Below are 16,514 nucleotides of genomic sequence, written 5' to 3' on the forward strand. Positions count from 1 at the left end.
TACCACTAACCTCAGTTTACTAGATTAAGTCCTGATATTGGTAGAATAAAAATTTATTATGGACTTTCTGTGGAGGAGATTAAATGAGGAGGTCTAGAAAACTTGAAGTGACATTTAGGCTAGATCCTAAAGGATAAAAAATTTTCCCAAGTAGGAAATTGTGGAAAGACCATATAAAGTAGAGGAAAATCAATGAGCAGAGACTCAAATTTATTAAATCATTCAGTTAATAGTTTTTCTAAGTGCCAGGGTTATAAGAACAAAGTCTTTATTTAATTTGATTGAGGTGACAGATAATGAACAAGTTAACAAATACGTGTTTGAGGTAGTGTTGAGTGCTCTGAAGAAAAAGGCAGGGCAAGGGTGTAGAGAAGATGAAGGATTTTATTTAATTTTTTTTTAACTTTAAAAAGTTTACAAAAGATTTATTTTAAAATCTCAAGCAGACTTTATTCTCTAGGACATGGAATGTTTTGGGCGGTGTTTTCTTCAAAAAGACAATATATTCCTTTGGTTCAAAAAATAAGACTATAAAAAGATATGTAATAAAAGTTAACTCTATCCCATCCCTCTTTGTCTCCTCCTCCACTTTTCTTTGTTAAAAAGAAAGATATCCTGTGTTTCCTTATAGAAATCTAAGCAAACAACACAGATTGATATTTTTTCTCTTTATAGAAAAGATGTATACATATATACACATATACTTTGCTGTTTTCACTATTTGAACGTCTTGAATATCTTTTCTCATGTTTTACAGCCATGCTGTATTCTGCTGTGTAAATAGGCCATGGTGCATTTAACCATTCCCTTGACAGTGGACATTGAGTTACATAGAAACAGTGTTCTACTTTGATCATTCCCAAAAGTGAGGTACTGGGTCAAAGGATACAGATTCACGTATAATTTTTTAGGTATTAGTAAATTGCCCTCCCACCAGCAGTATTTGAAAACGTCTATTTTCCATAACCTCTTCCACTAAAGGATTTTTGCCAGTGTGATAGAATTGTATCTCAGAGTAGTTTATTATTGAGATATAATTTATATACCCTAAAATTTGTTCTTTTAAAGTATACAATTCAGTGGTTTTAGTATATTCACAAGGTTGTGTAACCACCACCATTGTCTTAATTCCAAACATTTTCATTATCCCCAAAAGATAGCCTATACCCATTAACAGTCACAATCCATTTCCTATAGGCCCTGAAGTGAAGCTCAGTCGTGTCCGACTCTTTGCGACCCCATGAACTGTACAGTCCGTGGAATTCTCCAGGCCAGAATACTGGAGTGGGTAGCCTTACCCTTCTCCAGGGGATCTTCCCGACCCAGGGATCGAACCCAGGTCTCCCACATTGCAGGTGGATTCTTTACCAGTTGAGCCAGAAAGGAAGCCCATAGGCCCTAACAGCCACTAACTAACCTGTCTCTGTTGATTTGCTTATTCTGGACAGTTCATATAAATGGAATCATACAATTGGTGGCTTTTGTGTCAGACTTCTTTCACTTAGCATTATGTTTTCAAGGTTCATCCATGTTGCGCATTTTTTAAGGGGAATTTGTGTTTTTCTTTCTGTGGAATGTCTGTTTTGAACTCTCTATATATTAGAGATTAGCTCTTTGGATATAAAAGAATTACTGAAACCTCTTTCCCCAGTTCATTGTTTTCCAGTATTGTTTAAATTGTTTTTTCTTTTATCCGTGGAGACACTTTTTATTTTTTTGTACTCAGATTCATCTTTTCTTCCCATGTTCAGAGTTATAACAAATATCAACTATGTTTTATTCTAATACTTTAAAAAAATCCATCTTGGCCCCACTGATTTGAGGGGCCGCTTTCATTAGTGTCTTTTTAGCAAAGGAGTAACACATCCATTTTAGAGAATTCTAGTGGAGATACAGGAAAAAAGCTAAGAAGGGAGAAGGTAGAGTGGGTATTCATTTGTATCCTTTCTAAGCTTGTTTTTTTTTTTCTTCTAGGGTTTTGTAATGCATAAATTTATTTGTTTTCACGGTATTGGGATAATATTGTTCTGAGTCCTGTATTTCCGGTTAATACATCAGGGACATTTTTATTGACCAGATATTTATTGAGAGGGACTTCCCCGGTGGCGCAGTGGTAAAGAATCTGCCTGCCAGTGCAGGACACTTAAGAGACATGCATTCAATCCCTGGGTAACTCTGGGTCAGGAAGATCCCCTGGAGTGGCAACCCACTCCAGTATTCTTATCTGGAAAATTCCATGGATAGAGGAGTCTGGCGGGCTACAGTCCATGGCATCACAGAGTTGGACATGACTTAGCGAACACGACTTAGTGACTGAGCACAATTTATTGAAAACCTGCTACCTTTTGTCAGGCTGTGGGGGTTTAGGTATTGGGGATAAAAGAACAAAAGCCTGCCTTCAGGGAGTTTACCTTCTATAAACAAATTGTAAAATAGAAATTATGTGAGGGTAAGTGCTATAAAGAAAAATCAAAGGGCTGGAGAATGAGAGATGTTATTTTAGAGGAAAGTGGCCTGAGGAAAGTCGTTAGGGAGATGACTTTTGGGCTGACTTGAGTGAAGTAAGAGTGTGTTCTGCTAATATCTATGAAATTAAATATTTCAAAGCAGTGAAAATAACAAGTACAGTAATCTTGAACCAAAAGTATGGCATGACTGGTATGAACAGGGGATTGCGAGGATGTAGGTATTCCTTATTCAGAGTGAGCTAGAGGGAGAGCAGAAGGTGAAGAGACCAGAAGTGTCCTAGCAGCTGTGTGATAAAGGATATCATTGATAGACTGTGGTGAAGATTGGAGGTTTTGTTCTGAGAGAATTTTGAGCAGAAGAGAGACATTATCTGACTTGTTTTCTAAAACTTTACTCTGGTTGCTTTTTGGAGAAGAGACTTGGAGGGTTAAGAGAATAAGCTGCTGCTGCTGCTAAGTCACATCAGTAGTGTACGACTCTGTGCGACCCCATAGACGGCAGCCCACCAGGCTCCTGTCCCTGGGATTCTCCAGGCAAGCACACTGGAGTGGATTGCCATTTCCTTCTCCAGTGCATGGAAGTGAAAAGTGAAAGTGAATTTGCTCAGTCGTGTTTGACTCTTCACGAACCCATGGACTATAGCCTACCAGGCTTCTCCGTCCATGGGATTTCGCAGGCAAGAGTACTGGAGTGGGTTGCCATTGCCTTCTCCGAAGAGGATAAGCTAGGGGACCAATTAGAAGACTCTTGCTTTTATAGTAATCTTGGCTAGAGATCCAAGGTGACTTGGATCAGTGTGATAGTGGTAGAGATTGAAAGAAATGGTTGGACTGTGGATATATATTTTGAAGATAGAACTGACAAGATTTGCTGATAGCTTGGCTATGGAGTGAGAAAAAAAGAGTGAGGTTGTCTTGAAAATTTTGGCCTTAAAAACATCATGAATGACAGAACTACTTACTGAGTTTGGGAAAACTGCAGACAGAATAAGAGCAACTCTTTGGAGGAGGGGAGGATTGGTTCCGGGTATGTTAAATTTCAGGTGCCTATTAGACATCCGAGAGAAGATACAGAGAAGCAGTTGAATTTCAAGTCTGAAATTCCAGGGGGATGTTGGGGCAAATGGGACATCGTTTACAGCTTGAGTTTTGGTGAAGGAATCAACAAAGAGTGCTGAAAAGGATGGGCTAATAAGATAGAATAAAAATCAGGATATGTATTTAGAAGTTTGGAAAGGAGAAGTGAGACAGAAATAGAAACTGAAAAATAATAGCCAGGAGAGTTTGATTATCAGGCTGGCCAATGCCTCCCTGCACCCCACTATAGGCAACTGCTGATGTGCTTTATGTCATTATAGATTAGTTTGCGTTTTGTAGAATTTTTATAAATGGAATCATATAGTGTGTGTTTTTTTTGCCTGACTTTGAGATTCATCCATGTTACACATATCAGTAGTTTATTGCTAAGTAGTATTCCATTGTATGAATATACCACAATTTGTTTATTCATCAACCTGATGATGGACATTTGTGTAGTTTCCAGTTTTTGACTATTAGACATAAAATTGTTGTGAACATTTATGTTCAAGTCCTTTTATAGACATAGGGTTTTGCTTCGTGCCCAGGATCAGACTGGCTGGATCATAGAGTTGATACACGTTTGCATGTGTATGTTAAGTCGATTCAGCCCACCAGGCTCCTCTGTCCATGGGATTCTCCAGGCAAGAATACTGGAGTGGGTTGCCATGCCCTCCTCCAGGGGATCTTCCCCACCCAGGAATTGAACCTGTGTCTCTTATGTCTCTTGCATTGGCAGGCAGTTCTTTACAGCAAGCTCCACTGCCAGACTGTTTTGCAAAGTGACCAGTGTTTTAGAGTACCAGCTTCTCCACACCCTCACCAACACTAGGTATAGTCATTCCTACCCAGTGAATGTCTCTCTCTCTTTTTTATTTTTTTTTTGCTTTTCAGAATCTCAGAGATCTCCTCCCATAGTCATTCTTTTTAATTTTAGCCATTGTGTTCTGTTTCTCCACTCTGCTGATGTGTTTTCTTTTTTCCATTTTCCTACAGTTACTTGAACATTCTTTAGAATTCTGGTTTGATTTATTTACAGTATTTTTGAGCACATCTGACCACATGTATATCTCCCCTTTAACAACTCTAATCACTCCTGGACTGAATTTACCAACTTCTCTAGCCCCTACTCTTAGTGCCCAGAGAAGTTATCTTTCTTAGTGAAATCATTATTTTTCTTTCCCAACTGCCGAGAAACCTTGAAGTTCTTTTGGGGCTTTTTATTTTGTTGTTTTGGGGAGGGGTGTTTTAGTTTTTTAACTTGCAGTTCATTCTGTGTATAAGATCTTAAACTCTGAAATTTCCCCCTTGATCTTTGTGAGTTTACTTTATTATTTAGTCTAATTCTGATCCCGATGATTGAGATAAGGTGCTCTCGTCTGTGTTCACATGGGACCTGTACTTTGTTCAAACTCATCTGTAATGTAATTCTTAACTAGTGGTTAAAAGCCCAGAATCTGAAGTAAGACTGACTTCAGATTCTAGCTTCACCTCTTAATAACTGGGTGATCTTGGGGAAATTTTAAAACCTTTCTGGGCCTCATTTCTTCATTGTTAAATAGATCTGATCATATAATCTACCTCCAGAGATAATCCAAATAATGAGCTTTTACATTTGGTCTCCAAAGATGCTTTTAGTTTACAGAAAAAGGCAGTAAACTTTGACTTGATCCTGTTTAGGATATAGCTGATAGAAAACTCTTCAAATATAAATAATTTGGGAGGGGATTACATAATTTATTACCATGTTGATACCAAGTAATTTTTAAAATTCTCTTTTCTAGTGTAAGACAAGGTAGATTTGAAAGTTTATTTGGAAAACAGACTAAAAATAGCATGTTTGATTTTTGTCCAGTACATTTTATGTAAACAAACATAATTTTCTTCAGTATGTGTTGTGGAGTGGAGTGGGGATAGAATCAAGAATACTTTTGAATTATGGGCTACCAAGAATTTCGCAGGTTATTTAAAAAGCTATCCTAGAAAGAATATTTATTTAACAGATTGACTGGTGTGACTATATAAAGTAGTGAATTTTGGAGGAAAACAAATATATTTATATTAAATGTCAAATGCAGAATACATTCTGCAGATGAATGGGCAAAAGGATAGGAATAGTTCATGAAGAAGGAGGACTATAGGGGGAAGGTATCCTGCTGTATTAAAAACATACAATTGAGATACTTTTGAAATTCCATTTTGCATCTAGCAGAGTAGCATAACAGTGCTGCTGGGGTTGAGGTAAAATTGTACTTCATTGCCAGGCGTTGTAAATTGCTAGAACCTTTTTAGAAATTCAAATGACAGTACAGGGAAAGAACCATGCAGATTTACATTTCTTTGTCCTAATTCTACTACTTCCTAGATTTGTCTATAGATGAATTCAGCCAAAGCATAAAGGGTATATTCAAGAAGATATTAAGTGTCAAAATATGTATAAATCTGTTGGCTTTCCTAGTTGGTAAAAAGCATTTAGTTGTTCAGCATCCCTCCCCCCATCCCCACCGCACTCATCACACGTTCCCATGTCACTTTCCATTCATAGATAGAATACGGAAATGATTTTTATTTTTTCATGAAAGCCATTCACAGTTAATTGTACACTCTCATTCCTCACTCTTTAACCAAGTTTGTTTGCTGAAGCAGGGATGTCAAAGAAGACCATGTTCTGCCTGTTGTTGTTGTTCAGTTGCTAAGTTGTGTCCTACTCTTTGCGACCCCATGGACTGTAGCCCTACTGGGCTCCTCTGTCCATGGATTTCCCAGGCAAGAACACTGGAGTGGGTTACTCTTTCCTTCTCCAGAGGATCTTCCCGGGTCAAGGATTGAACGTGCATCTCCTGAATTGGCAGGCAGATTCTTTACTCCTGAGCCACCAGGGAAACCCTGTTGTTTTGTCTGTTAGCAGAGCAAAAAAGGGGCAATGAGAAAAGGGAGTTTGTGACGCAGTTTTGCTTAGAAACGTCGACTCCAGAGCCCACAGTTCTACTAGCTGACTCTTTTCTCCCCTTGCACTCCCTCCCACTTTCCCTTTCTACCCTTCCCCACAGGTTGGAGTAGTGTACTCTGATGTTTAAGCCTTTCCCTTAATGCTTACAAGGAGAGGAAAGGGATTTGGAAAGGAAAGAGTATCGAAGGAAAAACCCACTGACAGCTCAGTAGATCCAAAGAGTGGTGATGCTGCCGTTCGATTAGGAAGCCTGTGGTTACTTTAGAAAGAAAACCACCCATCATCCATGTTATGAGATGCTGAAGTTACAGGACTGTATACTTCATTTATATTCAAGGTTTGGGGATAGGGTGCTGTGGCACTTAAAGAACCTTTGGAAAACCAGGCTTTTAAGTGTTCAGCATTGTAGAGGCCTACAGCTTAACCAGTATGAAATGTGTGTTTCTAGTTGTTGTTGTTATACAGGCTTTGAAGGATTTGCCATTGATCCCCTCCCCCCAAAAAGTTAAGATTATTGTATGAAATACTGAACTGTTGAGAAATTATTTCATAGCAATAATTGTTAAAAATATATCCATTTGTTTTTGGTACAGATGGAAGTGTAGAGAATGAGTTTTCTAACTAACCAATGATTGCACCTTCATGATTTGGCTTATTGGAACAAATAAAATTTCAGGCTTTAAGGGAAATGCTTTAGAGATGGCATTTTGGAAAAATGTGAGTCTAGACCCTGTGGATGTGATTCATTATGGAAACCTGGCTTACATCACCATTTAAAGATTGCTTATTATTTACTTTTGTTTTGGTTTTATAACTTGTGTATAGAGTGAGAGGAGAACTGTTGAGCTCAGTTGGACATCAGTGCTGGAAATGAGAGTTGTACTTGAAGTCCTGTGGTGAAATACTTGTGTGATTGGACTCTTCTGTATGTAAATTTTGATACTTGCACGTTATGTAGATGCCTCTGAACTTTTTCCTTCTTCATTGACCTTTTGGGAATTGTTCTGGGGTTTTTTCATATATCTTACCAAAAAATTTTTTTGTTAAGTTATTTTGAACATATACTAACTTTGAACACTCAGGGTTTGTTTTACATTTTATTTATTAAATTAAGAGATAGCAAATGAGGATGATTCGTGACCATGGCTATCCCATAGTTGGCAGAACTTGATAATGAGAAGTAATTTGTCCTATGTATGTACACTTGTAATCACAGTACTGGTGCAGATGTTTTCTTTCTGTGAGCAGTTGAGTCTGTGAATCACCTCCTATGGATATGGGTTTGTTTCCCAGTGACAGGGAGCCAGCTGTTGGGTGTTGTAAATAAACAGCTTGCTCCTAGTTGGCTGCTCCAGAGAAGAGCGTAGGAATAGAGCACGTGGAGTGAAGATTTTCGCAACGCGTATGATGACCCGGCTTAAATTCGTTGAGATTTTCTGCTGTGGCTTTTTCCTGTAGATGCCAGAGTTCATCTGTTTCGGATTTTCACAAATGATTCATCTTCCTGTCATATTTTCTTAGACTATAGTGACTAAAGCACCTTCGACTCACTTTTAGGAATTTTCTCCTATCACAATGTATTGGAGAAGAGAACAGTAATATTCAAGCTCAGTCCTGTATTCCATCTCATGCTGATTGATTCCTGTGGTACATGGAAAACTGTTTCTCCCTGAAAATGGCAGTCTGGTGATTTACTGTTTTCTGTGGGGGAAAACTTAATGGCCTTCTCTTCTGTTTCTCTTCCAGAGAAAATCTGGAAAAGTTGTAAACAAAGCACCATTTCTCTAAGAAAATTTTGGATAGCAGAAATTCTGGATAACAGGTAAAATGAGTGTTTAAATTTCTTTGATGATGCTGATAATCAGCTGTAATCTGCAGAAGTAAAGCAAGAGAGGAAAGATAGAGGAGAAGAGCTAGGTGTGCTTTGTGTCCGGGGCTGAATTAGGGACTGTACGTATATTATCTTGTTTAGACAGTTTTTACCAAGATTCTGAACGTAGATCTAAGAATCTCAGCTGTTTTAAGTAGATTTACCTCTTGATTGGATTTTCTGTCTGCAGGCATTTTTTAACATCAACAGTAAATAAAATACAGAAGTATAAGACAGAATGCTAGAATCTGCTGTGATGCGCCCTACCTAAGGCTTCTGAGTTTCTGTGTTTTATTTTAATTCTTGATCTTTGCCAGTTATTAATATTTGCAGCTATACCATCTCCTTAATTCTTGTTAATACTTTGTTACCAGATCTGGTATTTAAGTTTGCCAATAAGGTGCCTCTTCACAGTGGAGTCCAGCCCAGGCGTCCCCATCGTGTTCTCGGTGGCAGTCCTACTGTGGCTGAATAAGTGTACCTTTGTACTCTTCCCTCTTATCTCACAAAATTCAGAAAATCTAAGAAATAACACTATATGTAAAACATCCAGTATACTTTAAGACTTGTATCTCAAATGACAGCTACAATTTTACCTGTTAAACTAGAGAAGACATGAGAAGAAATCAGACTTCCCTCAGAGCCTGTCGGCATACACCCGTGCTCGTAGCCGGAGGGGAAGGGCCTTTCCTGATGGTGGTGTGGCGGGTGAGGCGCTGTGTATTCTGCCATTCTAGTGTGAGCCTTGAAGTTAGACTTCACGTATGTAGAGAAGTCGTTTCTAAAGATATCATCAGTTTTAAAACAGTCCGATTTTAATATTTGCTGATCTTCCTTTGGTGTTTCTCCTTCTTGTCAGGGCGGACCAGCTTAGTCGCCATGAGCTGGAGCTTCCTCACTCGCCTGCTAGAGGAGATCCACAATCACTCCACATTTGTCGGGAAGATCTGGCTCACGGTGCTGATCGTCTTCCGGATCGTGCTTACAGCCGTCGGAGGAGAATCCATCTATTACGACGAGCAAAGCAAATTTGTGTGCAACACAGAGCAGCCGGGCTGCGAGAACGTCTGCTATGATGCCTTTGCACCCCTCTCTCACGTGCGCTTCTGGGTGTTCCAGATCATCCTGGTGGCCACCCCCTCGGTCATGTACCTGGGCTATGCCATTCATAAGATTGCCAAGATGGAGCACGGCGACGCAGACAAGAAGGCCACTCGCAGCAAGCCCTACGCAATGCGCTGGAAACAGCACCGGGCTCTGGAAGAAACGGAAGAGGACCATGAAGAGGATCCCATGATGTATCCAGAAATGGAATTAGAAAGTGAGAAAGAAAATAAAGATCAGAACCAATCGAAACCTAAGCATGATGGCCGGCGGCGGATTCGGGAGGATGGGCTCATGAAGATCTATGTGTTGCAGCTGCTGGCAAGGACCGTGTTCGAGGTGGGCTTCCTGGTTGGGCAGTATTTCCTGTATGGCTTCCAGGTCCACCCATTTTATGTCTGCAGCAGACTCCCTTGCCCTCATAAGATAGACTGCTTTATTTCTAGACCCACTGAAAAGACCATCTTTCTGCTGATAATGTATGGTGTAACAGGCCTTTGCCTATTGCTTAACATTTGGGAGATGCTTCATTTAGGATTTGGGACAATTCGAGACTCACTAAACAGTAAAAGGAGGGAACTGGAAGATCCGGGTGCTTATAATTATCCTTTCACTTGGAATACACCATCTGCTCCCCCTGGCTATAACATTGCCGTCAAACCAGATCAAATCCAGTACACCGAACTGTCCAACGCTAAGATTGCCTACAAGCAAAACAAGGCCAACATCGCCCAGGAACAGCAGTATGGCAGCCATGAGGACAGCCTCCCACCCGACCTGGAGACTCTGCAGAGGGAAATCAGAATGGCTCAGGAACGCCTGGATCTAGCCATCCAGGCCTACAATCACCAAAACAACCCCCACAGTTCCCGGGAAAAAAAAGCCAAAGTGGGGTCCAAAGCTGGGTCCAACAAAAGCAGTGCTAGTAGCAAATCAGGGGATGGGAAGACCTCCGTCTGGATTTAATCTTGGCTGGGCTTAAAGCTTGTGCTTTCATAGTTCATGGTAAGCAGCGGCTCACTGAAAAATGACTTCCGTTGAGTAAACATTTGGCTCTGCTTATCTTCAGGGATGCTGTTGGCTCATGATCCAAGCTCAGGGGACTCTGAAGGTGGGGCTGGGGCAAGGGGGAGAGAACGGGAAACACAGCGTTCCTGGATACGAGTTCCAGCAATAATACAGTTGCAGAACTTTACATTTGTGTCTTCCAGATCTGGAAAAGAACAGATATATTTAAATCATTCTTGTTGAACAGTTTTTGTATGTACAGTATTATGGTACTTTTTTTTTTTTAAGTATGAGAACTTTTTTTTGTATTTGTACATTGGACCACTGTAGTTATACTTTTATATTAAAGGGGAAAAAAATCCTTAAGGTAATGCCTATTAGGCTAGTGTTATTACTTTGTTCAGCAAACTTTACCCGGGGTTTAAAGTTTTAATAGATGCTATACACCTAATAAAAAGTGCCTCTCGTGTTACAGGGACGATTTCAGATATGTGAGGAGCTGAAGGGGGATGAGTCAGTTCTTAGCCTCGGAGAGAAAGTCCACAGTAGAAGGAAATGGAGATCTCTCTCTGACTTGAGAAATCTTTGAATCTTATTCATATGCCCAGAGTTGTATCTAGTCTTTGAAAAGCTATTTTTGTTTCCAAGTGATTCACTGCAGGAGTCCTTTAAATACCAAGCCTTGCTTTGATGGTGTGTATGTAACTTCAGTTGTTTCAAAAGTCTGATCCACAAAGTTGTCCTCAACCAGTAGCAGTGTGGAGACTGTGGCTAGAACTGTTCTGAGATTCCTCTATCACCAAGCAAAGCCATGCCTAGAAAATAAGCTCTGATGTTTAGTTGTGGGCCTGTTTGATTTGCCTTAAATCTGAATCAAAAAATCTGCCTCTCTCTGGTTTCTTAAGATGCCAGTGATGAATATTTTCTTTTATATGTTAACAATAAAAGTACAAAAATTCCCTTCTAGGCTAAAAATTAATCAAATCCACTTATACTGCATGTGGCAGAAGGCCTAAATTCAACTTCCTTCCTTCTTATCATTTACCATGGAATTTTTATAATTTACCTACTTCTGCCGAAGTAGGTTTCTGCCCGGAAGACCAGTTCAGACCTGGGATTCTGTCTGTAAATAGTCTGAAAGAGAATTTCAGTATTTATTCACTGTAGGCATATCAGTTTGTCAGTGACAAGCATTCATGTTCACGTAACACTCATAATTTGCAGTAGTATTTAACTGCCATTTTCAACCTTCTGTTGGATAACTTTGTTCTTTCTGTCATGTTCACATCATTTGTCTTACAGTTTAAGAGCTTCTGAGTGAGAGCTTGGTAAAGATTTAAAGGAAGGAGTGTTTGCTTCACCAGGGAGCATTTCATTTGGGACATCTCACTCTTCTCTAACAGAAAGTTAATTGCAAGCCACCTGGAACTTTGAAATTCCAGGAGTGGGCTTTGTTTTGTTTTTGCTCTTAATTTTTAAATGTCAGTTCTGTATTATTTAAGAGGGTCTTAGAACAGCATCCTGTGTACAGTTCTTTTTTCTTTGTTCTCCATTTCTCCCCCTCCCCGCAAAAAAATTCAGTTGAAAATTTAAGCTTATCTTCTAGCCATGCATTTACATTTATTTTGCTTTTTTTAACCTGTAAATTTTACCCAAGAGAAGCTCCTCAGGATCTCTATACTCTTGAGCAAAAGGTCAACTCCAGTGAGATTGAAGGGAAAATTTCAGAAAATGACTTATATGCGTATCTATCTTGGATAATTACCAGATCTGCACAGTTTCCTTCAAAACAAAGTGTTACTAAAGAATTTCAAGTAGTTATTCTAAAACAGGCAAGATTTTAAATACTTCAGGCTGGCTACGATAAAGAACTACCGATAATTCTTATGTCAGTAGAACTTCACGCATACTTCTGAATTGAAGGACAGAAAAAAATACACGTAGGTTCATGTCCATCTATTCAGAGCCTGAGGGAGAATAGAGTGGCTTTGCCGTTGGGAGGGTTGGGAATTTGAATGATAGGAGAGGGACGGAGTCAAGCAGAAATGCCAGGCGGACATTCGGCGCCAGAAGCGTCCACTTAGTTTCTACAGGCAGGGCCTCGGGTGTTTCATCTTGGCTTGTTCTGATGAGAATGTTATCTTTTGTGTCTGGATAATTCTTCAACTTCCTCAAGTACATAGAAAGATACTCTGGGTCACCTTCACATGTGTTCAAATCTATTTTTTTTCTCTCACTAAAGTTCTACATATGACATAGATTTTCCAACTCTGACTGCTTCCTTGGTCCATTTCTTTTAGCCTTTGAACGTACAAGTTTGCCAAAACCATTCTTACCTGATAACATGTCATGGACCTACATTAAGAAAATGGCTCTTTCAATGTCTGGCTTAACCCACTGAGTGAATAAAAAGACTGTTCCAGTTACTGTTCTGGAACTTGCAAGTGTTTGTATAAACAGCATTTTTTTTTTTCTATCAAAATCACATTGCTTTGAATTGCTGCATAAGACATGCTATGTCTTATGTGCTTCTCTAAATAGTAGCTGAGTGCTTCACATACTATAATCAGGATATGGTCAACAGCATGTTTATGTTCCTTAATATATCATCAGATTTATTCAGATGTGTGTCCTTTATAAAGCAAACAGGCTTTTTTTTCTTAGCTCAAATTTGAGGGAAGAATTAGATCGCATTTTCCTCTAAAGAAATGTTAATGTTCATTTTGTGGCTTCCTTTTGCTTTCTGCCTTAGTTTTGCTAGCTTCTGTACTTGTTCATTTAAAACCACAGGTGTGTTATTTCATTAGAAGTCAGTTTTTCTGGGGATTTTTCCTTGACTAACACCTATAGAATTCCTTTTGATAAAGATGAACTCTGTCATCTAAAATGGTTCTCACAGGTTGGAACTCCCACACATCTGTCTTTAAGAAGGACACCTATGTCTTTGGAAAGAAAAATGTCATCATTAGGTACCTTGACTGTCATTTCTTTGTGGTATGAAACTAAGCAATTCCTTTTACTTTTCCAAGTTCCAGTAGCCACCTACCTCTCAGAAGTGTTATGGAGTAGTTAGAGAAAGCCTCTGGTGAAAAGTATTAAAAGACCAACTGTTGGTCATTGTCTGAGCTTGAAGCTTCAAAAAAATCATTGAAAGAACTATATGATATAGTGAGATGTCCTTCGGTGCTCTTTATCACAGGAATCCGTTGCTGAAACACTGAACTGGCTCTAGCAGCTTATTCCGAGAATGGACTTATATGTTATTCCTATTAGTCATACCTATGGTTTACCCGTTAAGCTTATAAATGTCCAGGCTTTGTGTTTTCCATCTCATTTATGGGACTGTACACTTCTAAAAATAATACCTATAGTTGAGGATAAATTTTTGGCCAGGCAGTGTTTGGTAAAAGGCAAGTATGTTATACTTGAACCTACTTCAAGAAATGCCTTTTTATAAAGGAAAGGTCTTTCCTGACTATGAAGTAAAGTACCTGAAGTCAGAGATACACAATTGCTGGTCATTTTGCTTGGAAGGTTCCAGATATTGATTTTATCTTCATAAAATCATGTAATTTCATGAAGAGTCTTACCACCTAAAAATAATAAAGCCCCTGCACTTACACAGTGCCGAGTTTGGAAATAAAATTTCAACTCACCTATGTATCATATATCTAATAATTCACAGTCACCATCAAATGTTAGAATCATTAGGCTGACTTGCATACTTGTCACTCATTCTGGCCATATATCATGGAGAGTTTAAAAGATTTTATTTGTTGTCTCTAATGCAGTTGTGTTGTTTTTGTTGTTTTTAATAATGGTGTTGAGTTTGGTTCATGCACATTCCATGTTAAGAATCATACTTTTAAAAGACGCAATCCATGTATTCCAAAATGCAGGAGTCCAAACAAAAGAAAGCCCTACCCCTGTACAAAGTCTCTACAGAAATGAAAGAAGTGATAGTTCTGCATTTCAGGCTTGGGTTGTTGAACCAGCAAAGACGTTTGGTTATAATATGCTTCCAAGACCGGAAGTGTTTTTCTTCATTATACTCTCAATTGTGTTCTCTTCAATAAATCTCTTACAGAAGTCTCTACCTCAGGCACTGTTAGATATGATTAGCATATTGATACTGAAAAACTTAGTTAGGACTTCAAACTTTTAAATGTAAAATTCAACTGTTAACTAGCAATTTAACGTCATGTAATGTTCAGTTTGGATGTTGTATGAACAACTAAGGAGTTACCCATTCTAGTGCCAAAGATTAATGGTTACTAATTTCATTCTGTACAGTTAATGTAAAACTTTACACAGTGGGGACAGACTCCCCTCAGGGCCTTGTCTCTAGGAAGATTTTTGTTGGTTCTGAATGTTTCTGTCATTTCCAAATACAGTTTAGAAGATTCATTTGTGGTCTGTGCATCTTTTTCCAAACTTGAAAACTCAACTGCCAGGACGTGTCATTTTGAGGATTTTTACCCCATCCGTTGTATAACATAGTGCCCGAGAGCTTGATGGTTTACACAGGAAACCTGATATGGAAATCTCTTCCAGTACATTCACCTGTTAGTTGATCTCAGTGGGAATACAGGAGCAGGAAATTTTCAAAGTAGAGGCTTGGGCTTAAAAGGTACCACCAGATTTTTCATAGCTGTGTTAGAATTCCTCTGGGGTTGCTGTGGCTGGAAAGGTTTGGCATGTTTGTGGCATCTCCATCTGGGGAGGGTAGGTGACCTTGAGAGGGTGGGGGTACGGTCTAAGCAGCCCCTGGGAACACACTCCATCTCTGGCTCCCCTCGGTTCTGGACTCCTGGAGAAGCGTGCCTTCTGGGAGGGATGCCCCTCACAGATGTAGACCAGTCTTGGTATGACTCATCCACTCTTTGAGAAGAGAATGGTGTGGGGGAGGGCTGAGGAGAGGGTAGCCTTTACTGCAACAATGCCTTCTGTTCCCCCAGACGCAGAATCGCTGACAGACAGAACAGGTCATGCACTGAGCGCACCCTCAGCAGCACAGATTGTAAACTGGTCAGCCAACCATATTTGGTAATAAATGTGTGAGCCATTTGAAAGCTGTTAGAGCTGCTAGTTTGGAAAGAGGTTTCTTCAGCAGATTTGCCATCAGAACAGAGACTAGTACCTGGAAACGGTGTTGCATCCAAGTTAAAATTGGTTTTCTTTGCCATGTAGAGTTTAAAATAGTTTTTCTAAGGTTTTGAGGGCTTATACCAGTCTTAACATGTAATGCTTTTAGGGTTGGAAGCATATTACCCAGGAGTGCAGAGCATACAGAGGTTGAGGCAGAACCGAGAACAGACCTGGGTCTGCACAGCTGATTGCCCAGTGGCTCAATCCAGCATCCTTTGGTCTTTTCCTGGAGAAGTGTAGAAGCCGCTGTTGGTGGGGCTGTCATGGTGGCTGGGGGTGGACCCTGCTTGGTGGACCTTGCTGTCTTCAAGCATTTTTTCCTAAATGTGACCATTGGACCACCTATGAAGAAGTAACAGGGAATGCCTATTCAGATGTTGGTTCCTTGGACCCGTCTCAGGCTCAGTCAGAAAGTTTTCCAGTTGATTAAAAAAAAAAAAAAACTTTTAGTAAGGTATAATTTACACAATGTAAAACTTATTCCTTGAGCATGTAGTTACAGATTCGTGCATTGAGTAAGCTACCACTGGAAGATATAGAAGTTATATTTTCCAAAATTCTCTATAGGTGATTCTTATGTATATTAAGGTGTGAGAACCGCTTATCTTAGGAAAACAATATAAACATGAAGTGTGTGCCAGAATAAAAGGGAGAAGGGGATTGATTTGAGTGATCACTGTTCCAGGAGGTTTAAACCAGACAGAGCACATGAATGTCATCTTGTGTCAGCTCAACGATGGCTGTCGAGTGGAGGACTGGAGATGACTCAGACTGGAATCAGCTGAATAATCCATTAGTGATTTGGGAGAAGGGCAGGGGCTACCAGGAAGAATGCTGTCTCCAGCTAGATGTTTAAGCATGTTTTCTAAATTTTTATTGGAGTGTAGTT

The 16,514-nt window shown here is 39.5% G+C and overlaps 1 protein-coding gene across 3 annotated transcripts in view; it reads left to right on the plus strand.

The window, feature by feature from the left end:
- GJC1 (gap junction protein gamma 1) overlaps positions 1-14,882 on the plus strand; it is a 32,112-nt gene extending 17,230 nt beyond the window's left edge. For 2 of the 3 annotated variants that reach the window (XM_040245122.1, XM_040245123.1), the window contains exons 2-3: positions 8,242-8,317; positions 9,225-14,882. In XM_040245122.1, the coding sequence (XP_040101056.1) occupies positions 9,245-10,435 (1,191 nt within the window). In that variant the 5' untranslated portion in view covers positions 8,242-8,317; positions 9,225-9,244 and the 3' untranslated portion in view covers positions 10,436-14,882. Of the gene's footprint in view, positions 1-4,270; positions 4,378-8,241; positions 8,318-9,224 lie in introns of those variants that run through there. The other variant, XM_040245124.1, reaches the window with a different exon arrangement.
- Positions 14,883-16,514: the final 1,632 nt, after the last annotated feature.

Source organism: Oryx dammah, unplaced genomic scaffold (assembly GCF_014754425.2).
Source record: "Oryx dammah isolate SB20612 unplaced genomic scaffold, SCBI_Odam_1.1 HiC_scaffold_8, whole genome shotgun sequence".
In the NCBI taxonomy this organism is placed as follows: domain Eukaryota; kingdom Metazoa; phylum Chordata; class Mammalia; order Artiodactyla; family Bovidae; genus Oryx; species Oryx dammah.